General features: G+C 45.1%; 1 protein-coding gene across 2 annotated transcripts; it reads right to left on the bottom strand.

The window, feature by feature from the left end:
* Nucleotides 1-940: 940 nt before the first annotated feature.
* Nucleotides 941-21,301, bottom strand: RPN2 (ribophorin II). Of its 2 annotated transcripts, none has more exons than XM_056353588.1 (17): nucleotides 21,158-21,300; nucleotides 20,872-21,071; nucleotides 18,919-19,014; nucleotides 18,041-18,216; nucleotides 17,109-17,184; nucleotides 16,590-16,724; nucleotides 14,363-14,539; nucleotides 13,841-13,959; nucleotides 13,318-13,423; nucleotides 10,829-10,920; nucleotides 9,840-9,954; nucleotides 8,928-9,122; nucleotides 8,286-8,372; nucleotides 7,620-7,715; nucleotides 6,358-6,433; nucleotides 5,304-5,433; nucleotides 941-1,325 (listed from the first exon to the last, which is right to left on the bottom strand). In XM_056353588.1, the coding sequence occupies exons 1-17, from the start codon at nucleotides 21,168-21,170 to the stop codon at nucleotides 1,316-1,318; spliced, it is 1,899 nt and encodes a 632-aa protein (XP_056209563.1). In that variant the 5' UTR covers nucleotides 21,171-21,300; the 3' UTR covers nucleotides 941-1,315. The 2 variants fall into 2 exon arrangements, with proteins under 2 accessions (XP_056209563.1, XP_056209562.1); XM_056353587.1 differs by having other exon boundaries at nucleotides 1,228-3,464; nucleotides 21,158-21,301.
* Between the last annotated feature and the right edge of the window lie 4,087 nt (nucleotides 21,302-25,388).

Below are 25,388 nucleotides of genomic sequence, written 5' to 3'. Positions count from 1 at the left end.
TAGGAACTACTACAAAGAACAGAAACAGTGAGCTAAGTGTGAATTACTGCAGTGGGGAAGAGGCAAGACAGCTTTATAAAGTGGAGTCATGTCTCACACATGTGAAGTTCTTTGGAGGATTTGGCTCCACAACCTTTATCCACATGCTTGCTGGTTGATATAATTTTCTTGGATCTCCAAAAGACAATTGATAAAGTTCCATTGCCAAAAGGCCTTTAAAGAAACGAGTCTGACATAGGACAAACAGGAGCCAACACATAGATGCAGGGGAGGGAGCAACTCTTAAGTTTCCCATGCGGAAGCTGCTCATCAGGAAGAGATTTTGGCCTTTGGTTATCAGCACATCCTTCAATAAAGCCCAAATTTGCTGCTTCACCACTGCTTAGTGATCTTGGAGGTAGTTCATAGAGAAGTTAGAGTTCAAGTAACTCAAACATAGCCACATGGCAACCAGCAGATTCCTGGCATTCGGTTTCATAGAGGAAGAGAGGCAATAACCTCAGTCAAACCCATACTAGGAATGAAAAGTTTCCTTCCAGGGGCTGGAAAGAAAGTCAAGTCACTCATGGGACCCACCACACTTGCCAAGGCCAGACACAGCCAGGCATGCCAGCACCACAGCTGGCTCCTGGCAAGGGCCAGGCCCTGAGGGCTCCTCCTGCCTGAGCCCTGGTGGCCCACAGCAGCCCAGCACGGCACAGAGGGCACGGAGACAACAGCCGTTAGCGGAGAAATGCAGATGACAGCATCGCACAAGGGACAGGCAGGAGTGGGAAGTCCCCCCAGTAAGCACAACCCTCCAGCAAAGGACATGAAAGAACAGGAAGCTTCACACACAGCAATGACTCACACACAGAATTATCCACCAGAAAAAGCTCTTTCCATTCTCATGTGAGCCCAACTTGCAATCACAGCCTCCGAGACAGCCAAAAAACCAAACTTTAGGACCATTCTTTCCTCTTTATTCACACGTCTTTTAGGATGAGGAGAGGGCATCTGGGGAAAGGCAGAACAGTATTTTCTTCTTCCTCTTTTTCTAAAGGAAATTCAAATGTCCTGGGAGAAAAAGGGGGGAGGATCCAGGGAGGAAAGCATTTTCTGGATTCATATGAAAAGCACTCAAGTAGCATGAACACAACGATGAAAATCAGATTTTAAAAAAAGTATAACTGGCACCCTTTTGACTCAATATAAAAAAAAACCCAAAAACCGAAAATTGCTTCTGCCTTCCATCTTCTGGTCTTTCAGTTAGTTATTCAATTCTGTTCTGAAGGCATTTGCTTTGTTTTTCCACATTTCTTCCTTTCTTCTGGTACTAGTGTGTCCTGGAAAGAAAAATCCAAAAAGTTAACTCTTCCAGGCAACAAAGCACTTCCTTACACAGTAAAGGTGTCCCCAGACCCCTCATTCTTTGTCAAGGGAAGCTTGTCAGAGCGATAAAACCAGTACTGCAATGGAATGGAGGACTGATTTCAAGGGGAATGGAAATGGTCAGACAAAATGAAGGTTAATTTCTGGTGCAAAAGGGATGAATGAGCCTTGTAAGTTACAGAACTGAACAAAAAATTGGTTGAATGCAAAGCTTGCAGGTGCTTTAACCACCCTTCTTTAAACAGGGCCAATCTATCTGCTTGGAATCAGCTGGTCCATGTACAAACAAAAGATCTTCATATCCCCAAGATGAAGTAGTCTAACATGGGCACAGCAGACCCATCTTTTTGAGGTCCTTTTGCCTTCAACATGCCAGACACAGGCATAGCCACGGATGCTGAGTACCTGACAGTCAGCCCTAGGACGGTAATGATACACTGGCATATCTGGGGCATCAGAAAACCCAGCAATACGGAAACACACTTGTGCCTGCACATGCAGCAAAAACTAACTTACAGTTAGTTTGTGGACAATTTATTTGCAAGATCTTCCAGAGTTACTCACAGCCCATGGGGAATTAAGGAGTTAAAATATGAGGCCGAGAAACAGAAAACATGCAAGCTCTAGAGAATACACTGATGAGGCATTTGGTAACAGGCCACTAAAGCCAAAAATGACTGGCCCAAGCTAAGGTATAAAGAAGTGTCCAGGGTCCAGAACAGTACCAGCAAACACAGCCGGGATGCAGCCAGCATTCATCTGCTAGAACAAACAACAGCCATCTCCAGTTCCTCTCCCGTTACCTGTCGTAGCTTGTTCTGTGCTCAGATAACTCAAAACACTCCAGGGAGAGAAGAGATTAACAGGGTGTTTCTCTATGGGACGTGATGCCAAATTCTCCATAGGTAATTTTCATGAAACCATTCTCCATACTATCTGATCTGCAGACAGAAGCTTGTATCACAGCGCACATCGTTTCTGTGACACAGCCACCCACGCCGGTTTTGTTTTGCACCACAAAAACTGAGCTCCATTCAATGCACCGTGTGTGTGTGTGCCTGGTGCACTGATTATGAACATGAGAGCAAGCAGACGCTCATGAGATGTACCAGTGCAAGCATGCTATACAACGATTTCAGTCTCTTTACAAGACTTGTCCCAGATGCTCTGTCCCTTCCCCAAAATAAAACAGTGCACTGAGTGAGAAATGAAGCCACACACACACATTCAGGATTGGGCAGCATGCAGAGCCGCAGGCAGTCCTGCCTCCCACGCCACAGTAGATATAGCAAACTGGGACCTTACCTGCTCAGAGTGAAAGGAAACAAAGGACTTTCACTGGTAAATGGTAATGGAGACCTATTAGACAATTGTATTGAATGGGGGGGGGCTGGGTGCTGCTGCTGCCTAAGCCATCATGACCAGTTCAGTCTAACAGGAGGATGAACCCTCAAATGGGTCATGTTCTCAGCTGAATGAGGTGGTGCTGACCTGGCTCTGCTGCACACAGAGCTCTTGCCACCCCAGGCAAGGATGTCATTCAGCAGTCAGAGTGCCTGGAAGCTGAATAACCAGAATACTGCAGATGGGAATAGGGAGTACCAATAGCAGGACAGGAACAGCCCAGATATCAGCCATCTTCATCGTGTTCTCCTCCAGCTGACATTACTAATAACTTATTTACAGCAACAATACTGCTTAAACTAGGTTTATTTCATCACCTGATAGCTGCTTGATGCTTAAGACAGCATATTCACATACACACATATTATCATACAGACTACAAATGATTACGGAAATCAAACAAAAGCAATTTAGTCTCAGAGGATACATACTGCTAATATGCAAACCCAGCTGTAGCCAAGGACACCCAAGGACTGATTTAAAGCCCAGTAAGTGATGTCAAAAGGAAGCAGCTTCAGCTCAGGTATCTTTTCATACAAGGAGTGATGTAGTGAAATGAAACAGGCAGCGTGCCCAGGAAATGCATTCCAAAAAGGCCCTTACTTCTAGAAGAGCTGGTCACTAGCAAAACCCCCTTTTACCGCAGCGTTCTATACTTTGCCAACCTACTGCTTTGCTCTGCAGCGATCCTGCCAAAAGGAGAGAGGAAGAAAGGTTCAGAGAAGATGGGAAGGAGGAAAGCAGCCCTGCTTCAGGAACCAGAGCCAGTGACAGAACTGCAAAAAGCAAAACCAGGCCTTCTGGTAACTTCTGTAAAGAGACGGTTTATACGGTCCCCTTCCCACACCTGCCAGCAGTCTCCACAGTGGAACAGCAGCTTTGCCTCAAAGTGCAATTTAGTTAATTATCACTGCACTTCAACATCTGAGACAGGCTAGCAGCGCGTTAACAAAAAGATGTCTTTTTGAACTTAAAATCATGTACAAAGGGTTTAACTTTAGCTGAAGGTAGAAGTTTTACTTTCAAATTTGTCATTGTAGTTGCAGCTTCATGTCATTTACAGTGGAAAAGCACACAGACACCCCCTGCAGTGTTTTGAAGTAGGAACCAACCGCCTGCATTTATGTGCTAACAGAAGCCCTGGTTGAGCGAAGACACTTAGAAGTAAGCTTCATTGTACCACTGTATTATTTTTCCCCAAATCTGTATCCTAGGTAATCTGTAATTAATAACGATTGTATCGTTACTCTTTAAATTAAACAGGAAATATTATTGAATGTCATAACAGCCCCGTTGGCAACAAAATCCCAGTAGGAACTGTTATGCTAACAAGAGAAAGTGCCACAGTGGAGAGGGCTGGACATCCAAGACAGCAAGGCTGAGAAAGCTGGGAGGATAGTAGGGAAAGGGTTAATTACCACAATGCTCCTCCCTGCCACAGCCATGCAAGCAGAGTTGTTTTAAAGACAACAAATCAATGCCAAACACCTGAAAATTAGATTCTTGTGGTTTGTTTTTCTTACAGCTTTTATCCTGGTTTTAATACAGTGTAATCAAACAAGTGAGAACCCAGGGTTATCTATGCAAATCGGTATGTAAGGATAAACAACAGCTAGTGGCTCAAAAAGGGGAAAGTAAGAAAAGCACAGGTCTGATGGCAAAGCAGGTCACTAAGATCATCTTCAAAGACAAACTCTACATTATACAAAAGAGCTAAACCTGAAGTCTCACATGGAAACCCCGTGTGGCAGAAATGAAGGAGAGGGAACGGTTTGACCTCTAATTAATGCACTGTGTGGGAAGCTTGGGTCAGCAAGCCTGCAGGCTGTCTAAGCCAGGGCACATTCACAAGACGCTGCGTGGCCAAAGACACAAGTGTGAAGAATCAGTACAGTGCCAGTACAGAAACGAATGTTGTATCCCTAACATTTACCAGAATTTTCCCTGGTTTTGCTTGAGTGTGTTTCCCTTTGCAGCTGCCAACCTCTGATAAGCATCTGCTTCCCTTTTGTCTATAAACTCCCTTAAAGGTAGGGGAAGACAGCAGTAAGATACCACTGCCTTACCTTGCTCCTCCTAAAACTTATCTCACAAGCACAGCTACAGAAGAGTTTGGCCTCTTCTGCATTTACGGCTTTCATTACATAACAATATTGTAAGAGCTTGATATATTGTGTAGTAAAGCAAATTTGTCAGTGAATGCATCTCGCCAAATGTAGACTTCCCCACGTCGAAGTGCACATACTTCCACTCTTTGCTTTCTCTGCGTGTGCCTGATGGCTTCAGCCAGCGGGCCATTCTCTCTGAAGGAGCTGTACCTCAGTGAGGGCACCGCATGGCCCTAGTCAGTTCAAGCCCTTATTCTGAAAACAGGCACTAAAGTGGGACCAAGCAGCCCATCCCCACCCCCAAGAACCAACAGCAGTGTTCATTACTGTATCAGTTACTGACACACAGTAACATCAGCGTGATGATCTCCCCGCTGATTTTAAAAGCAGCTCCCACCAACACAACCACCCCTGGCCTACCGCTTTACTGCTTTCTGAGCCAGCATCCTGTTGCCTGCGAGGAATGTGATGCCACCCAAAATGGCCAAGTACTTCAGAGTCTGGAACATGTTGAGCTGAGTCCAGTAGACATACATGAGTCCTAACATCGCTGTGAAAAAAGACAAGAGTCCATGGCTGAAATTGCATTTCAAAGACTCATCATGTGTTATCCTCAGAACAGCTGCTGTGTTGCACTGCCAGGCCTAAGCATTTGGTTTGTATCTCAGCTCTGAAGCTTGGAAATGGCAGATCTAAAGACTAGGCATTACTGCCAGGGGAAGAAGGCATCTGGGTCTCCATACTGGAGAAAAATGTGACACCGATGGCTTGCAGCCAACCCTCTTGTGGCAGAATTATGGACATATTATAGACATTAAGGGCTATCAAAAGGAGGAGAATACTTTTGATTTCAGTAGAGGATGTTAACCTTTGCACATCTGTAGGAGCTTACAGCTTCATAAAACTTCCAAGGAAACTAGCTTGGATTAAGCAACACACTGTCATTTTGGAAACAGTAGATCCAACATTCTCCCAGCCCGCTATGTTTTTGAAATTCTACCAAGACAGTAAATAACTCTGCAACCAAGGGCACAATAAAATTGATGAAAAAATAATATTGGTCCAGCCAAAGAACAAGAGCTTTCATGGGAACAGCTTTAAAGAAAAGATGTAGTCTTTCACTGTAGATGGCAGTCCTGCAGGTTTCAATCCTCCCAGAAACTCCCTGCTTACAAAGGATAAACATGCAATAAAGAAAGGGTGACCTCTGGAAATAAGAAGTTCTACTAAGTACAGATAAATGGTGTGAGAGAGGAGCCCAGATAATGACAGCTGTTATAAGCTGATGGCCAAAAAGGGTTTATTGCCGTATTAACAATCATGAAAAGCAGGAAGGCAGATGAAAACAAGAGAACAAATGTTATGCTATTATGTCATTACAGTTAATAGACCACAAGCCCATTAACCACCAAGGCTCTCATCTGTAACTCCCAGGTGAGAAGGTCAAACAAAGCAGAAAGCCTCTGACACTTACCAGCATGTCCCATGTGAAAAACAATGGTGCTGGGAGCAAAGCTGAAGTTGGAAATGTTGGCACCTATCTTTATCCACTAAAAGAAAAAGAAACAAAACCTGAGTTACGACAGCCTTGTAAACACAAGCTTTTATTTTAAACTTCAGTATCTTTCAAGTCTGTTTGCTTTAAGTTCTTCAATGAATACAGTGTGTTCTCTACAAAAGCACTTGTTTGCTACTGCAGGAGGACAGAGCAGTAATTTCTACGACTAGTAGAACTAGTAGCACTGTCGAGCTCCTTTAGTGAAAATTTCTCCTGCTGCTTCCATTTGCCCAAATGCAGTTCCTCAATTATCTTTCTTAAACTGACAGGAGGATACTGCTCCAAATCTACATTTCTCAGAAAAAATAAACATTGCTATTTCTATCCATCTGAATTCATTTCAATTAAAAAGACATAAAAGCCAAGGTTCTAGTTTTGGACTTGGCAGAACAGCTATAGATACAAGATGTTTGCTCATAAAACCAATTTCAGTTTCTAAAGTACAAAAGAGAAAGGCATATAGGATGGGAAACAAGAGCAGCACCAATAAGATCTTTCATTAAAGTGTCACCAACACATATACTGTGAACTTCAGAGGCCAGTGGACACAACTATCTGAACGCCAGCTTTCAGTGAGACTAGCTAATGGGAAATTACTGCCAAGCAAATAAGGGATCAGTTTCATCCTCCCAATAAGGAGTAATATAACTTACCTAAATGAGAGTTTTGTATTGCATTAGGTTCAAAACACTGATCTGATGATACAGTGAGTAGCAGTAGATGTTTCAACTACAGACATACAAATACTAATTATGTCCATAAATGGGAATCAATCTGATAGGATTAAGTAACACATTTTGTGATGGACATACCAAGGGCAAGGCAGAAGCAATGCTTTCTTACTGTGGAAGTCTAATGTTAGTTATAACTTAATCTGCCTACTGTTATTCAACATCCCTAGCAGAAGCACACTGGAGAAACTCACAAACTCACCCCACCTACTTCCACTTGGCAGCAGTGTTTTTCTGTTTTGACCATAAACTGAAAAAATAAACAATTTAGGAAAGAGACAAGACCAGATCAACTCTCTGCACTGACATTTGCTAGCTACAACTCCAGCACTGCTGTGCTAGTCATAGTTAACCAAGTTTTAGTAAGAAGTTTAGCTGGCCAACCTCCTAGGTGACTTTGGACTGTACAGAAAAAAATTTTCTTCTTCTGTGGCCCAGTTCACTCACCAGAATGAGCAGCAAAAGCAGGGGAGAGAGAATGAGTGCTGTGAAAGTGTTTGATACCACAGTGGGAGGCCTCTTCTCGGGTTCCCTGAAGAGGTGCTGCAAACAAACAAAACCAACTCATAAGCAGGAGCATTCCAACAGAGCAGCTTCTCACCTCCCCAGAGGACCAGCTGCAGCCCTGGTGCTGTTCCCAGGCACTATTTTGGATGGTAAGCATTCCTCTTAAGGCAAAGATTGACTCTTTAAAGTACTGTCCAGTCCAGCCTCTGCACATTTGACCTCTTGTACAGTTAACTTTTCCTTGCACTCACAGAAGCACTTATTAGCTTGTCGATGAGCACAGATGGCTGGAATGGAGCAAGTTAAATCTTCACAAGCAGAGAGCTTTCTGTGGTGCTTACCTAGTCAAATTTTCATATTTGAATCTTCACAGTGACACCAGTTGCTCTCTCACAGGTAGGACAAACAGCTTATTTATATACTCCAGGACTGCAACAAATTTCTTCCCGTTAAGCACTTACTCTGGTTTTCATTTAATTATATTACTTGCAGAGTGTTACTTTTTTTTAAATTGTATGACTTGCAAAAACCAATTATGATCAGAACAAATTATACTAGTAGGACTAGCTCCCCATCTCTGCATGTAATTTTTCTTTTTGACTGTACCTGGATTTCAGGTTTGGGAACAAACAGGTCCTTGGACTGGACTGTGGATGGCGCATCCTCTTCTGGGAATGTGATCACAACATCAGCCTGAAAAGAAATCATGCAGCTTTATGAAGTTTGGTCTTAATGTATTAAAAGTTTTATAAAACCTATTACATTACTGTGGCCTATTTCCATATTTGTCGATCTATGACTGACATGATTTTTAAATGAAATTACAAAAAAGCCACCAGACTTTTCAAGGGGCAGTTTCTCCTAAACACACAGTAATGCTATTCACCCATCACTAAGAATTGGAGTTATTTCCAGCATAGCAAGCACAGAAGGCTAAACCTTGAAGTGCTTGCTTTGAAATTACAAGCAAACCCATAAACACTCTGAAGTTTTTCTTCCACCACATAAACACTCTGAAGTTTCTCTTCCACCACATGATAAAATGAATACTCATTTCTTTCTTGCTTTAATGCTTACTTAAAAACTTAAAATGAACAGCAAACCTCAGAGCCCATAAATGGACAAAAGGTTTCTGGTTCACTACAAAGAACAAAACATTTGAGCCTTTTCTTTCCAAGCCTGTACCATACACTCCTGTTAGACTGCCAGTAATCTCAAAACCACATCACCACGCTTCCAGCTACATACCACATTCCACAGGATAGGATTTTCAAGCGTGGCATCTCCAATTATCAAGTAAAGAGTGTAGGTACCAGAGGCAGAGTCAAATTCAGTCTTTCTTTCAGAGGTATCCAGCTCAAACTTGTACACATTCTTGCTGTCTGGTTCTGCAACAAACACTACCTCCTGGCCAGTCTTTTGGTTGTGAAGTCGGACAAAAGTCTGAAAGGAAAGATTATAACGTCTCCAGAATATCTCATAGCATGTTTACAAATGCCAGTGAAACGAGAGATTTACCCCCACATCAAAAAGCACAACATTAACTGAAGTTGGGAGTATAAACTAGGAGCCTGAGTGTCTAGATACCTGCAAATTAGCAAAGTTCTGTATCTCTCTGAGTAACTACATTAACAAAGGACCAAGACCATCCAGTGGCCCATTTGGGGTACAGGGCAATATATTGAATGTTACTTAGCTGGATGTATCTGACAGCATGAAATAGGGACATATGCATGTATGGCTTTTGTTGTGTTGTGTTATGTTGTCCACGCCCCACCCCCCCCACCCCCTTTTTTTTCCTATTTTATACAGGAAAAATAAAACTACAAAAAATTTCTACATTCAAGACTTCTTCAGCAAACAATCTATACAATATACAAAATCCGAACTGTGGTTCTGCAGTGCAGGCTCTCTGCACCCATTTTGTTGAGTTAAGTAAGACATAGTATCAGAGCCAGAAGAGGCTTCATTTAACATACAGCCAAAACAAATGAACTGAATCCACTTCCCATCTACCAAGATCAGCCATTTTTCACAGTTCATGACAGAAACATATGGCTTCTCAAAACCTATCAAATCTTTTCAAAAGCAACTGTCACCTCAGATACTTCCAAGATGGAACATCTTTGTGAAACAGCAATGACAAAAATTTGTCCTAACCTGGTGAGGGATAAGTTCAGCTCCACTGTTCACATCTATCAGCTGGAAGGATAAAGCAAAATTCTGATGGCTGTCAGCAGTGAAGGAGCCCTTGGCTTTGGCTGGGTAAGCTACCCTAGGAGGAAAAAAAACAAACAGAATTGAGGCGATCTTCCAAGAGAAGGCCTGGTGTTTAAAGAAACAGAGGCATGCAAGACTCTCTAGCAGCACTGCAGTCTACTCAGCATATATGAGCTATTTTATCAAAAAGTCAGGTGAACTAAGATTTCTTTCTCTTTCCCCCCAAATTTAATGAAAATAAATGAATGGCATTTTTGTAGTAGGATTTTTGTGAGCTACATACCTTGCCTGTTTTCAAGTAAAACCGTTGTTTGTTGTAAGGTTCAAAGGAACACTGGAAGGTTTTGTTAATACTACACCCCACATTCCACTTAGCCAATGCTATACTACAATCAAAGGTGCGAAGGAAGCAGAATGGAAAAAACAGGCACTCAAACTTCAGCACAGGAAGGCTGTACCAACACAGAGGGGCTTCAGCGAGGCTGTGCAACCTAAGTTAAATTCCACACATTACGTTCTAACTGATGTCAGTTAAAAAACCGATTACATGAAGTACACATAGCAATGGTACAGCCACACCTCCCAAATACAGCACACGTGCTGCTTTAGAGCGTCTCTGTGGAAGCCAAATAATACCAGAAACACTTTTTAAACTTGCTTTCACTATGGAGATGCCAATAGAGGAACAGAAGACTCAGGTTGCCTGGCTTCTGTTAGTACTTATTTCAGTATTAAGGAAAACCACCTATACAAATAATCAGTATTCTCCCAATGAACACACAGGTTTAAGAGAAACAGCATGGATATAACTCTGTAGTTATTTCAATACAAGATTCCTCTGGTTTAGCTGAAGCAGTTAAAGCTCAGAAGACCTCCAGTCTAGAGCCAGAGTTGCCCCTTAAAGGGTCACACATACTGAGTTGTTTTACCTGGTTGTTTTTGGTGCAATGCTCTGATCCTTATCCACGGTAGAAAGATCTACATTAGTAATCCCAACTTCTGTGGAAACTTTTACTTTCAGCTGCAACAAAAAACAACAGAAAATTACTCAAAATACTCTGCCTATACTAATTACAATCATGTTCACTGCAAAAGCTTTAGCTCTTCTGTCCCCTTCCAGAGTTTCACACTAAGCAAAAGACAGAACCTGACCAGAAGGATTTACAGCACTTTACCTTCTGGCAAAGCCCCTGCATCGGTCACTAACCCAAACCCATCCCTTTCCTCCCTGCACAAGCAGCCAGCTCTGAAGACACAAGCTTCTCAGTCATGCCGGAGTTTGCTGCCCTTTGGAGAACTGTTTTTAGTGAAACAGTCCAGCTATCCAGATCCAACTATTTTCCTTTTGAACCAGCAGAAACTAGCTGTTAAAACATTACATCACATATGATACAACTTAAAACTGCACGTGCATATGTACTTCTGCTTACTGGATAGCAATTTGAGATGAGAGAGGTCTCTGGACAGCAACCAGTTATGCCTTTGTTGGCTCCTGAAGCCTAACAGGTTTCGGCTGATTTTATTACCAGCAGGCAAAAGTCAAAGCATTCCTGCAGACCTGCACTTTGTTCGGCAAGCTTTCCTTTGGAGTCACAGCATTCATCACTTGGTGCAGGGCAGCCAGTAAGGCCCTGCCATTTATCACACTCCTTTGTGCTAAGCGCAATATAAACCCCAAGCAGAGAAATGACTTCCTGCCCTCTCCCCAGTCCCAAACCACAGACCATCTAGGCAGTGAACCTCGGTGGGTTTGACTGATTTCAATCCTTCTCTCAAACACAAGCAGTTACTGCAGTCTGTGGTTTTTAATTAGCACATTTGTTCTCACAGCTTACAAATGCTCCCCTGGAGAATTAAAGTTTCATTGCCAAGATATTTTTCATCATATACTACGATTTGTTATTACAGGTTTGCTCATGTGAACCAGACCCACACCCTCACCCTGAAAAATAATTCACAGGGAACCTGTGGGAGAAATATGTAAAAACATAAACCAAACTATTCAGGTCAGACTTCAAACACAACAATCTTGGCAGTTCCTGTACAAGAAGTGTAATTTAAGATAGAGGTTACCTCTGAAAAATCGATCCATTAACATGTAGACTATTTTTTATTAAAGCCTTAGTTTGTTCCAAGATGGGAGCAAAGAAAGGTGGATTAATGAAATATTAAACTTATGTGAAAGCAACTCGGAGCTGCTGCACACAGCCCCTCCAGCTGAACAGTACACAAACATCTCTCAAATATTTTAATGCCAGGAAATGTAGTCTCTGCCGGAGTAATAACCCACTGGTTTAGCTCATTACTGTCAAAACGATGGTGCATTAAGGACAATTAATGCTAATAACGGTAAGGAAAAAAAAGCAGTTCCCCCAGCAGTCCTCCCCCGTAACAATGTGTCTTATTAGAAGCGATTCGCACAAAGCTGCCCCAGCGTTAATACATTCCTAACCGGTACCTCTGTGTGCCAGCAGCAAGCTTAAGCAGGACCAATCAATCCCCTTTTGACGCTCCTAAGTGCCATTACTGATACAATGACAACATCAATTTGATACACAGAATAAAGGTCAGCAGTTGTAAAATAAATGTCCACTCCAAGCTGACCATGACGGAAGACTTCAAAAGCTAATCTTTTCTTTAAACAGGAGACTGAGGGCAAAAACTAACCCTGGGAATAGACATTATTGGAGAAGAGTATTCTCAGCTGTTGACACTGGGGTGACTATATGAATAGTCACAGAGGTCACGTTCTTCCCACTGTAACAAATTTGAGGAAGGTAAAAAACTCTTATAAAGAAGAGTTATATATACTTAACTTTTCTTCAGAAAGCTGTGGTATAACAGCTTTTGCCACCAAAAAATGGGGTTATGTATGCATGAAATGAAGACTTCATGTGCATTTGCTTTGGTCACTGTTTCTCCACTACAAAAGCATCACCATATACGCAGTTAGGAGATGCCAAGATGACCCCCCTGACTCTTTCCTAGCGTCCTAGAGCTTATACAAACCGACAACAAATGCTCATCTTCCATACATCAGGCAATCACCAGACAACTGCTAGCCAAGCCTTGAGATTTACAGACTCCAATCTTGAATGCTCTGAAGAACTAACATTCTTAGAAACTGTTTTTGCATAGCTGCTTTGGGCTGCTATATAAACACTTCCACTGTTAGCTTTTGTTCATATGCTGTCAGATCAGCATCGAAGTGATAAATCAGTTTTGGAATTTACACAAGTCTCTTTTGATCATATACCAATCTGGTTATTTGCCATACTCCCGAGTCAAAATTCATTGCACTACAGAAAAATACGTGATAAAAATGCTGTACAACTGGCAACATCCTTAACAGGTATAAATAAAAAGCTGTTTCAGTGAATAGTCACAGAATTAAAATGCCATCAAAAAGCATACCCACCTCAACTTTGTTAGCAATAAATCGCTTATCTCCATCAACGCTGATAGAGAAATCATAATATCCACTTGCAGGTTTCACATTCATGAAGTTCAGCTCAAAGACATCTCTATAACAAAAAAAGGTGTTAAGCACCCTCTAGGACACTAACAGCAGCCTATAAACAGGTAACACCTTGCTACCAAGAAGTTTCCAAATACGCCAGATTAAACAGGCTGACAGACAAATGGAGCACAAAACTCATATTGCCAAGTGCAGCAGAAAAAGAATTCTTCGAAATTCCCCTGAAGTCAGAAGAGCATTGCAATTTCCCATTCCCAATCAAAAGAAGAAAAAACAGAAATTCACCATCACTACTAAATGTGATGCTCAGTCACCTGTTACCAACAAAACACAACTACAGCATTGAGTTCTCCATCATACAAACAACTCTCTGGTGGAAGAACACATAAGGAAAGTAAGTCCAACACTATTTAAACAACAGTCATTTGCCTTATGAACTGTAAAAATAAGATTATTTTCTTACCCCGACAGAGTAAATGCTGTCTGTTGAAGGACAGTGGCTTTGCTAGATGCAGACTTGGCATAGTCGAGCTTCACAGAAGCTTGAGTCAGTGGCTGGGACATAACATTGGTCACTTGTAGCTACAAGAGAAAAACAAGAACTTCCATGAATCCATTGTCCCAGAAGGAATGCAGCGGCACAGATGACTTGCTATCCCTCTCTCTGTATTACGCAACAGGAATTTTCCCCTGCCCAGCATGCCAGACTCACCTAGTTCTTTCTAACATAACTGGAAAAGCTACAGTTTGTAATTAGCAGAGCTGACTTCCACGCAGTGCCTTCTCGAGGTGCTGTCTGGTAAACCCTGGGTAAGCAGAAGCTCCTAAGAATCACTTTATAAAGGCACTAAACCCCCGGATCTACTAGAACCTGACTCCTGGAGCTAAACACAAAAGACATCACCTTATACATTCAGTCAGCCCAGACCTATGTTACTAAAGACTGAGCCAAGAGATGAGTTAAGATTTGGGGCTAAGGACTCACCCTGAGTACGGGCTGATGGTGAGAGACAGCTGCAGGTCCATCAGGGACAACAATGACAGGCAAGTGGTAGCGGTTCCGGGATAAAGAACCTGCAGCACAAGCAACGCTGAAAGCCTCTGAGAGTGTCTCAAAGTTTTTCTTGCTAAAAATTGCATTCATTAACTGGATAATTTGATCCTGAAAGAGGAAAATCAAATCACATATAAGCACCAGCAGCTTCCCACAACACTGCAAACTGGCTCAGTTATAATGTTATTAATAAAAACATCATTCTGATGTTTAAAAGACTGTTTAATTTCCCATTTGCTTTAAAAGTATTTCAAGTTACGAGGTAACCCAAAATTAGCTGCTTTTTGAATGTCACATTAGCATTCTTATTCTTGGCTGGGTGGTTTCAACCACAATCACTGTAATTGTGCTACAAACTTCCAAAAACAGAATTTGGATCTCCTGCTTCTAACTATGTGTTTCAGAATGGAAGATGCCGTCAGTTCAACTACCCAGACTTCATGCAGCTGCAAAAAGACAAATCTGGCTTTAGGAGCCATGCAGTTGTCTTCATCCAGTGGAGGAGGACTAGGCTGGATGCCCTGGCTACCTGCCAAGCTGGGAAGGCCACAGAGTGATGATGCAAAGCATCCTAATGGCTCTGGAAAGAGCCAGTCTAGGCCCATGCCGGCTTATCCCCTTAGGCTCAGCAGTGTCCTCAAGCTAAGAGGATTAGCTTTAAAGCAGTACCACCAGGAGCACAGAGCCAGCTCTGGCTCTGGGATGTGCCAAAGCTAATTTGTTCTCTCCAAAGTAGGAGTGGGACCATGTCCCCCAACCGGTTTTGCAGTCTGACTATGTAGAGTTAGTGCATCTGCAGCACACTCCGCAGGGTATGCCATGTTAGATAGATTACTCCATCATTCCCTGCTAGTCTGGAAAACAGAAGCATTGGTAACCTGTACTTTGATCCAAGCAAGGATTGTGGGCTAAATTCTAATCAGAAATGAGAATAATCAAAGACAATCCCAAATAAAGCAATAGCATACACCTACAAAGAATGCTTTTAAATGAAATCCTCTGCATCTCAAATTTTCACCCTACTACTTGTATTAATGAGCACCAACATACATCACAACTAGAGAAAGCATCCAGACAGATGCTACAAAACTTCTTAGTGCAAATCCTGCAGTGTTTTTCATTTATATTGAGGGCATGGCATAGCTCCAGAGCCTAATCAGCAACTGACACTCATTCAAATGGTGGGGGGGAAGGGAGCTATTTTTTCAAATACTGTATGTTAATTTTTAAAGAGAGTTTTGCGGCATTCTGGAGGCACTCTCACCATTCACAAGAGGTAAAGCTTTAAGACCCAACAACAGCACTTCTGACAGAACAATTCTGAAACAACACTAAACAATTTTCCTTAATTGGTCTTTTTTTTAAACATCATTTGGATGCTGACAGTTTGAATTGTGTGTAGCAGAATCACCACCTCAAAAATGACAGCAAAATTACTTTGCATTAGTCTGTTTGGCAGCAGCATGGAAGAGAGCCAGGAACGAACTCAGATGTCTTACACTGGCTTCTGTCTCAACCCTGCCACTTTGGCTTGTGCTTCAAGGAGCTGCCATTCTCAATCAAAAGTACATCTACCTCAGTTAACTCGTTGTGGGGAAAAAAAATTACCGAGTGCACAGCCTGCAATAATGATTTCTAGCTTAATCAAGCTCAAAAGGAATTTCCAACAGTTTTTATTTTAAACAAGTTTTTGCATCTGGATTCCTGTAGGCGTATGGTACTAATATTGTCCCTCTTTCAGGCACCCCAAACTAGGGTGCCTGCATTTCCTCACAGGTAAATAACATTTGCAAAACACTTTGAAATACTGGAAAGTGCTAGACAAGTGCCAAATACCAGAGCAAACTCTGAAACAAGACTTTTTTTTCACACAGCTTGTCTCAATAAACAAAGAAAAACTAGGCTGCACATGCAATTTCCTTCTGTACATTTGAAAAAGGAAGAAACAAACCAAATTCAGCCTGTGAGCTCTAAGGTGGAATTTCCTCTAGACTCTGTTACTTAGCATTCCCTCTGACATGTCCCTTTTCACTGAGTGTGCTCATTTTTTCCAGTAGACATACTAACCAGTTATACTGGCCTCTTGCGCTGTGCAACAATGACCAGGCTGATCCTTTTTGTGAGCTAGTGTGCAAGGGAGGAAAAGGCAGATACAGACCTCCTTCATTGCTGGCTCTGTACCCACATGGTCTGACAGCTTATAGGCAGCAGCAACAAACAGTGCAGTAGTCTCAATTCCTTCTTCAAACTGCAGATAAACTCCACCCAAGTCATCCAGACGAGCAACAAGATCCTGACAGAAAGTTATTAAAATGTAAATTGCATTCTAGTAGACCCACAGAAGTTTACTGTCAGGTCTGTAATCAACAGTATCTGTCTGAGATCACCGATGTATTTTGTAAGTTGTTTAGAAACAGGAAGAAAAAGAAACCTTCAGCATTTAGTGGATTTAATGGTATTTAAAAGTCATGACTTTCTGTGTTTCAGGCCACTATGAAACAGTTAAAAAGCCCAGAAGAAATATCTGCTAGGAAGGAAGAGCCAAGCCAACCCACATTATGCAGGCAAGAAATTAGCCAGGCTGGTTTTTCATTTTGTGTTTCACATCAATACATCTGTTAGACCTCTGTAGTACTAAAAAATTCCTGAATAATTAGAGAGCATAGCATGTTCCTACCTCTATCTCCTCAACAATGCCACTTAGATCTGCCTGCTGGGACAAGTAAGATGCCGTCTCCAAAGCCTGGATGGTTCTTAAACAAAAACAAACAAAACAACCGTATGATTTTTCCTTCCTTAAAAGCCAAACATAATTTAAATCAAAGCTACTACAGTTCCTATTCTGAATGAAGTGTAAAACAGCTGTTACTGCATTCAGTTGACTCAAGACAATGAATCTGAAGTGATTTAGTGGAAACTTAGAATTCATTACAGAGTGCCACCTTAGCTGCATCAACGCTGCAATAAACTCAGAGATTCAAAGGCAGAGAAGAAACCAAACTTTGATCCCTGCACAGCACAGATCCCCAGACTTGCTACTGAGGTTTCCACAAATCCATTCTTTTCATCAAAAAGCAAGTTTTAGTTTTGCTTTCTTCCCCAGCTTTTAAGGAATGCTCTGTTCTCTCATTTCACAGTAAAACTACTTAATTCTTTGGTGATAAATACCAAGATTCCTTCTGCTTACTGCTGTGTTTTTTCCATCTCACAACACAGGCATCCCAACCTAGAAACAGGGCTGAGGAGGAGCATCAAGTCTACTGCAACCATACACAACACAGAACCATGGCTGAGAATAAAGTCAAAAATCTGTTGTGATTTTTTTAAAAGAGGAGGCTTCTTTGGGGCATGTTCTCTTTACAGACCATTACCATAACTAAACTGAATACACAAGCCCATTTGCAAAATCACACAGAAAATAGCCCCAAACCGTATTTTTCATTCACCCAGAGGGACAATAATGAACTGGACGGATACATCAAATGAAAACACAGCACCTACTCTACTACATCTATATGCAAAAAACCGTTACAATACTCTTTACTCCAAAATCCAACTACCTAGAGGATAAGCATGCAACAGTGAATCACTTCCATCTGAAAGACTTACGCCAGCACATTTTCTTCTTTGCTAAGACGAGCAGTAAGAGCGCTGAGTGCTTCCTGAGATGCCAAAGGAAGGCCAAAGCCACTCAGGGCCCCAACAGCATGGAAGATCTGGGTGATGGAGGAATCCTCACTGACAGCTGCAAGCAGCAGCTCCCTGGTCTCATTTGAAATGGTAACCTGAGGAAGAACACAGGGAACACGTTGATTCACACTTGTAAAAACAAGGCCTTCTAGTCACCACTGGTTTCTTCCTGAAGCAATACGCTTGACTGGTGAACTTATGAAGAAAAGCCATTTATCATTAACTTTTAGTTTAATTAATTAAATCCCTAAGTTTTGCTGTCAATTATCATATAGTCAGGATAATCCACGGTTTAGATTTATCACAGTAACCTGCTACTGATTTTCATCTGGCATCACATCATTGTGCAGCAGCTGGTGGTACCGATGAAAAACAGGGCTTGGATAACCCACCCACAGTTCAGCAAGGCTAGCCTGCATTTGTACTATCGCAGTGTTCCAGCAAAGGGTTTACATCCAAACAGTTTATCATCCACCCAAAGAGTTTTTAATTGACACAGCTGCTGTGAATTCTAATTAAATGTGCTGGCTCTTTTCTTCTTAGCCACCAATATTTAATCAAGAAACATCCCTTCAGAATTACTCTGGACCAAATACTTGCTTCATGTATCTTTACAGTTTGCCTTGTACAGAGTAATCCCAGACACTTCAGAAGTTATTTACATATGACACAACAGAGTACAACCTGCTAAAAGAAAGCAAAAGTAGAAGTTATGCATAAAATAAACCCAAGAAAAATATCAAGGTAAATATTTCCTTGGTAACGTCTGTCTGTGGAGCTCAGGGCTCCAAACTCACCTCACAGCCAGACAGGGCCTGGATGGACTGTGCAGCATAGAAGAGGGAATCAACACTGCTGGAGTCCACATGAGATTTGATAAAATTGCACGCAGCCTGTGAAGAAACAGAAGTTAACTTACAGCAACAGTCTTGACTTAAGGCACTGGGAGGAGATTTAATGATACTCCAAGACAATTTCATGTACACTAGTGTTCATTTTTATACTGAAAACAAGCAAACAAAATCCCTAGTAATATTTGTGACAGAGCAGAGCCTAGAACCCTCCAGATCCTACTTTGCTAAGTGCTGCACAAGGTGGCTCCTGCTAAAAGACATAAGTGATTTTCACATAAACTCTACTTCAATGAGAATTCAAATTTAAATTGAGTATAATTATAGAACCTATAAAAATAAAAATCCCTTGGGTATACTTAATAGGGAAAATCTCCAAGGACAGTGAACAGATGAACAGAAATTCTGAGGGCAAGTTTCCCTCCCAGCTGTGTATCAGTCATTAATGGTTGCAAAATATAAAATTTCAAAGCATACAGAAAGACAAGTCAGGTAAGGAGCTACCGTATGAAGGCAAGCAATGAGACTGCTCATTAATCTGTAGCCAGCTTATTATTAATTGACAGCTAGCTAGATAGATCATTAAGATTTCATTTCAACCAGAAAATAATGAAGAATTCAATTGCTCATACATAAATCACTGCTTTTTGAGCACGTGGATCATAGGCCTTTACAAGTAGGACAGGATTTTCATGCTACAGTTATCTAGGAATACAGATATACATTCAAGTGCTATGCCTAGCTATTATTTTTATTACCTCTACCTTTTAAAGTCTCACCCCATGAAGAGGAATACTGTCCAGAAAAAAAAGTCTCATCACAAACCTTCAAAGAACAAATAAACAATTACTGTTTACCTGCAAAGCAAAGGGTGTATTACCATTGGCAACACTAGGAACTATTAAAAACCCCGGACATGCTGAGATAAATGGAAGCAGCAATTCTCAGCCTAGCTCGCAGATGACCAGTAACCAGCCACAACAAGGTGTCCAGTGTAGTGAACCGCAGCATCTTCAGGACTCTCACAGTTACGAGTTTGTGGTGCAAATGCACAAGACTCAAAGAGAAACTAAGTCAAAAGGGTTTAGAACCACGGAACTAGCTGAATTTGAGGAAAGAACAAACACATGTTTTACAGCTGATGTGCATAGGTAAGCATGCATGCGCACATAAGCAGGCATGCCTATGTAAACAGGTTGTTACAAAGACAGCCTGCAACATTTGAACTAGAAATGCCTAAAGGCATGAAAGGGCAGTAAGCATCATGCTGATACCACAAGCTTTTGTTTCTAGTCTGCACAGAAGGGTACATATTTATATACAAAACCAGCAAGGTCACATGACTGGGCTGAATTTGATGTTGGAAGCGAAACAAAGCAATGAAAACTCTATTTAACAGGATGGTGAAGCAAACATGCCACAGGCAGGTTTGGGGGTTTTTTTTGGTGGGGTTTTTTTTGCCCTTTTTTTTTTTTTTTTTTTCACAAAACAGTGAAACAAATTGGTAACTACAGCAATATCTGAACAGTCTACGGAGCGGCAAGCCCTGAAACCACCGTGTAAAGGCTCTAAGTGTGCGGGAGCACACAGCAGTCCCCGCTCTGACAAAGATGCGGTTTATTCAAACAGCACACCCCAAGGACTGTCAGTAATTACTAACGATTCGCTCCGCTACTTGCTAAGGACATCACACACGTGCGCTTTACATTTCCTCAGCGTGCAGCCGAAGCGCAGCTCATAGATAAACTCATTTCGCCTCGTCTTTCGCCGCTGCGCTGCGCCGCGCCGACAGCTGCCAGCGCTCTAGCCCCTGCGCGGGGCCTGGGCCTGGGGCGCCCAGGGCAGCCCGCGGCGGGGCGCGGGCTGCGGAGCGGCCCTCCCAGGCCCTCGGCAGCTCACCTTTTCGTCCGCCACCCGCACCCCCAGGCTGCCGAGGCCCACGATGGAGTAGAAGGCGGCCTGCACGTCGGCGAAGGGCCGCTCCAGCGCCGCCCGCAGCCGGGCCAGGTCGCGGGCGGTGAGGCGGTGGCTGGGGGCCAGGGCCTGGGCACCGGCGAGGAGGAGGAGGCTGAGAGCCGCCGCCACACGCAGCCGCGGGCCTGCGGAGAGACAAGCGAGTTACCCCGCGGCCCTTCCCAGCCGCGTCGCCCTCCCCAGCCCCCTCCCCGCCCGGCCCGCGCCTCACCCGGCGCCGCCATGATGCCGCCCGCCACCTGGGCCACGGCGCCGCTTCCGCCCCGGGCCCCGCCCCCCGGCCCGCCCCATCGCGCCCGCGCCACGGGGAGGCGGCGGGGACGGCGTATTTTGCGAGGGGGCTTGAGCCCCACGGACGCCCGCTGGAGACACGGCGAAAAACTGTGAGAAAGCGCAAATGGCAGGGGGCTGGCGGGAGGCGGCCAGGGACCGGGCGGCGGCGGGGTCGCCTCAGAAGAGGCAGCGGCAGCTCCCCTGGGCGGCGGCAGTGGTACGGGCCTCCCGGCGGCCCTCGGCGGCGGGCGGGGGCGGCCCCTGGCGAGGATGTGGGCTGCGCTGATTGGCCGAGCCGTCTGCGGCGCTCAGCGCGCCGGGGCGCCTTAAAGGGGAAGCGGCGTGAAGGTGCGCCGCGTGCAGTGCCCTTGTTAGCTTAAGGGTTTGTTAATTTATGTTAACGTTATGTTATGCCTGTCATTTTATATCATGCTTCCGTGCCATGGCATGATGTGCTGTGTCACACTGTGTGATGCCATGCCATGGTGTGCTGTGCTGTGTTGTGCCACGTCACGTTGTATGATGCCGCACCATGCCATGATGTGCTGTGTCACCCTGTGTCACCTTGTATGACACTGTGCTATGCCATGGTGTGTCATGCAACCTCCTGCCGTGCTGGTTCCTGTTGCCCTGTGCCATGCTGCATGCCATACCGTGCTGTGTCATGCCATACCGTGCTGTCGTGCGACACCAGCCCCTGCCTTCTGGAGCTCCTGCACCAGTGCACCATTTCCCGCTGTCCCACCAGCTCCAGGTGTCTTGGCACCTTCCCTGCAGCTGTGCTGGGAAGGCGCTTGCCTACCCCAGCGAAGGGCAGTGGTCTCCTGGGGCATCTGCAAACCCCCAAATGCCCTGGGACTCATTGGACCTGCCAGTGAGCAGTGTGGGGCTGCTGATACGCTGGGATACCGTTACCCCTGCCACCCCCGAGTGACTGGCAGTGGGTGCCAGCCTCTCCCATCACCTCTGCTGTAATCACCTGCTCTTAATTGCAGCTGAGCGCCACAGTCAGCCTCTGGCAAAGCCTCTGGTTCCTTGGCTGCTGCTCCCCAAAAAGCTTTCTCTTCCCAGCAATACAGGGGCATAAAGGGCAGTGTCCGGCTGCACGCCTACCGGTGGGATGGGCCAGCTCTGACAGCCTGGACCGGGCATTTCTCATGAGCTTCATCGGTGGGACGCCGGGACCGGTGCCATTGCTCCTGTGTGGGGTCAGTGGGGAGGGGGCAGCTCCCCGGGGCAGCAGCAGTGTCAGGAAGGGACTTGACAAGTGAACAAGTCTGTGCAACGCTGCTCCATCATATTCCTCGATGGAGGCGTGCAAGCTTTAAGGGATTGTTTCAGCAATCCCTGCTTCAGGGGAGCCTTATTTTCATCACTTCATTTCTTACCCCTTGTTTTTCCCTAAGTACCAAATAAAAAAAGAGACAAAAAAGCAAGTGTAAGGTTAAGCCCCAGCTCTGCTGTGCGAAATGCAAACCTGTCAGTTAACCAAGCTGGATTTCCCTCTGGGAATAAACAGCCCCGTCTGTTTGCCCCATGTTGATTATTGCAGGTGACTCTTGGGAATGGCCACAACCACGCCAGTGGGGACCTCAGGCTCCTGCAGTGGAGCAATGCACGCATCCATGTGCCAGCCCCTGGGGACGGACATGTGGGCCTCCAGGTCCCTGTCCCATGGGGGACACAGCAAGCTGCCTGTGACAGACACCCGTCCCGCTGCTCACTGCCCTCCTGGAAGGCCCCAAAATTTGGGGAAAAGGGCTGTGCTTCCTCCTGCAGAGGGCACTGGGAACGTGCTTTTTGCTTTCCAGGGAAGATCCCCTGGAGCCGATGCAGCTCCCGCTCACCCGCCATCCCCTCGCCTCTGCACTCCCTGGGTTTAGGGGCATTTGGTGCAGCGTGGACAAGGCTCTTGGCCTCACTGGGGGAATGCGAGGGCTGGAGAGCTTCTAAATGTGGAAAGCCACCACCGAGAAGGCAGCCTGCTCCCCACTCTGCCAGCCACCCTTGCTTCTCCCTCTGCACTGGAGCCGCGATGTGGTACTGGCTCCTCTTTGGGTGGCACCAAGGTGTGGCTGGCACAGATTTGTGGTGGTTTGTAAAGCCCAGCCGAGACACGCTGCCCATCAGCTCTGTTTCAACAGTGCCAAACCACCAATCTCACCTAAATCTCCAATTACTGAGCCTGAACATGTTTGACCGCCTCAACACAGAAGATGCTCATGACACGGATGGGTACCTGTGGGAGGATACAGGTACTATCTATCACAGATGGGCATGATAGGATGAGGATACAGGCATGCATCTGTGCCAAGGGCATCTCCCACGCTGGGGATGCCCCCCTTGCACTGGGTTACTCCTCCCCCGTTTTCCCATGGGAGATGTAGCTCCCCTGAAGCATGTTGCAAAATCCTGTCACTGTAGCTTTCCTGAGGAAAGGAAAAAATGATCGGCAGCAGAATGTCTGATTTTGATATTCTGACCCAGAAATGGCCTTGCCTCGTTGGGTTTGCATCATTTAACATTTTGCAGTAACCAAATGACACATTTCGGCCAGCTGCGATGGCATTTCCTGTCCCATTGCCCTTCCTGGGGAGAAACTGGGCTGAGGGGAAGGTTTTTTCCCAGGACTGGAGCTAAGCCAAACTAAAATGATCTTAACGTCCCTTGATATATGGCATTTCTTTTCTGTTCAAGCTATCAGATGAGTCTCTCACCTTGCCCTGGCCCTGCTCTAGTCTGTATCAGAAGATGACCATACAATCCCCAGGGATGCTGGGGACCCCTCCAAGAGGGTGGCTGATCCCACCACCATCCCAGGGGAAGGCACCAGAGCTGGCTGGGCTCCCTGAAGTCCCTTGAGGACCTCCATCACCTTTCTCTGGGGCTGAAAAACCCCACATGCACCAGCCCAGCCTCAAGAGGAGGCTGGAGACCTGCAGCCGAGCTCTTCTGCTATGACAGATGGAAATGGGAAGGTGTTTTTTTTTTATGAGATGAGAGAGAAAAAGCTAAAGGCCAGTTGTGCAATTAAGTGCCTTAAATGTGGATTTTATTTCGATGTAATGGGATGGTTATTGCATATAAAAGAAGTGCCAGATGGTTGTTAAAACCGCATTTACTAAGTTCTAATAACCATGCATTTGACCTGTAGCCCATCAAGAGCTGCAGCCTCTCATTATAAAACAGCTTGGGAGCCCTTGCCCCAGGCAATACCTCTGGCTGGTCCTTGCTGGGACCGTCACAGGACATAGTCCTGTGGCGTGGCTCTCCAGCCACAGGATGCTTTCCCTGTCTCTGACCTGCAGTTTGTTGGTGATGGTGACAAGGACAGAGGGATGAGGAGGTGTCAAATAAATCTGCCACTTTGGGAAGAGGTGCCAGGACCCCTCCAAGGGGTGCAGGGCAGTGGAAGGTCTCTGTATGCCCCAGGGCAGAGCTCTCTTCTGCTGCCCCACCTGGTACCAAGGGGCTTGGAGGATGGAGGGTGGAGGGGCTGGGGTATGGCTCCTTCTTCTCTCCCTGTGGGACCTTGCTTAAACACATGCAGGAGCAGGCAGGGAAGGAATGAGGTGAATTTATGGAGGGAACTGCAGGTCTCATCCCCCACTGCCCCCCCCACACCTGCTGCAGGCAATGCACAGGGTCCGGGCAGCTCAGTCCCTGCAGTGCCCCGAGGAGGACAGTGCACAGCACCAGCCTCCACAGCACCTCTGGGCTGGATCATGCATTCAAGGGGAGCCCAGGACAAGCAGGAGAGCCCCCAAACCTGCGGGCTGTGCCTCAGCATCCCTCCTGCCAGCTCTGCCTGCCGGCAGCACAGCTAACCTTCCTTCTTTGGTAAAGACTCCAACAATTCCCTTTTTAGGCTTAATACCACCAGTCCCGGGAAGGAACGGGAGCCTGTTCCCCCGTCAGGGCAGCTCTAGGTGGAGGGGCTGCTCGCAGGGCTGCTGCCCGTGCTCTTCTGCATGCACGTGGCTTTCCAAGACAGCCCTTGTCCACGGCGCTGCATCCCGGCAGTGTCCTGGCTGGAGAGGCACCGTGGTCCCTGTGCTGTGGGAGCTGGGTGGCTCAGCCCGCTTTCCCAGGAGCACACCTCGCCCTGGCCCGCACGAAGGTATTACTGCGCTGGCTGGGGTCTGCTTTCCTTATTATTACTCCTGGAA

Source organism: Falco biarmicus, chromosome 10, assembly GCF_023638135.1.
Source record: "Falco biarmicus isolate bFalBia1 chromosome 10, bFalBia1.pri, whole genome shotgun sequence".
Lineage (NCBI taxonomy): Eukaryota > Metazoa > Chordata > Aves > Falconiformes > Falconidae > Falco > Falco biarmicus.
This window is presented reverse-complemented; position numbering and strand designations above follow the sequence as displayed.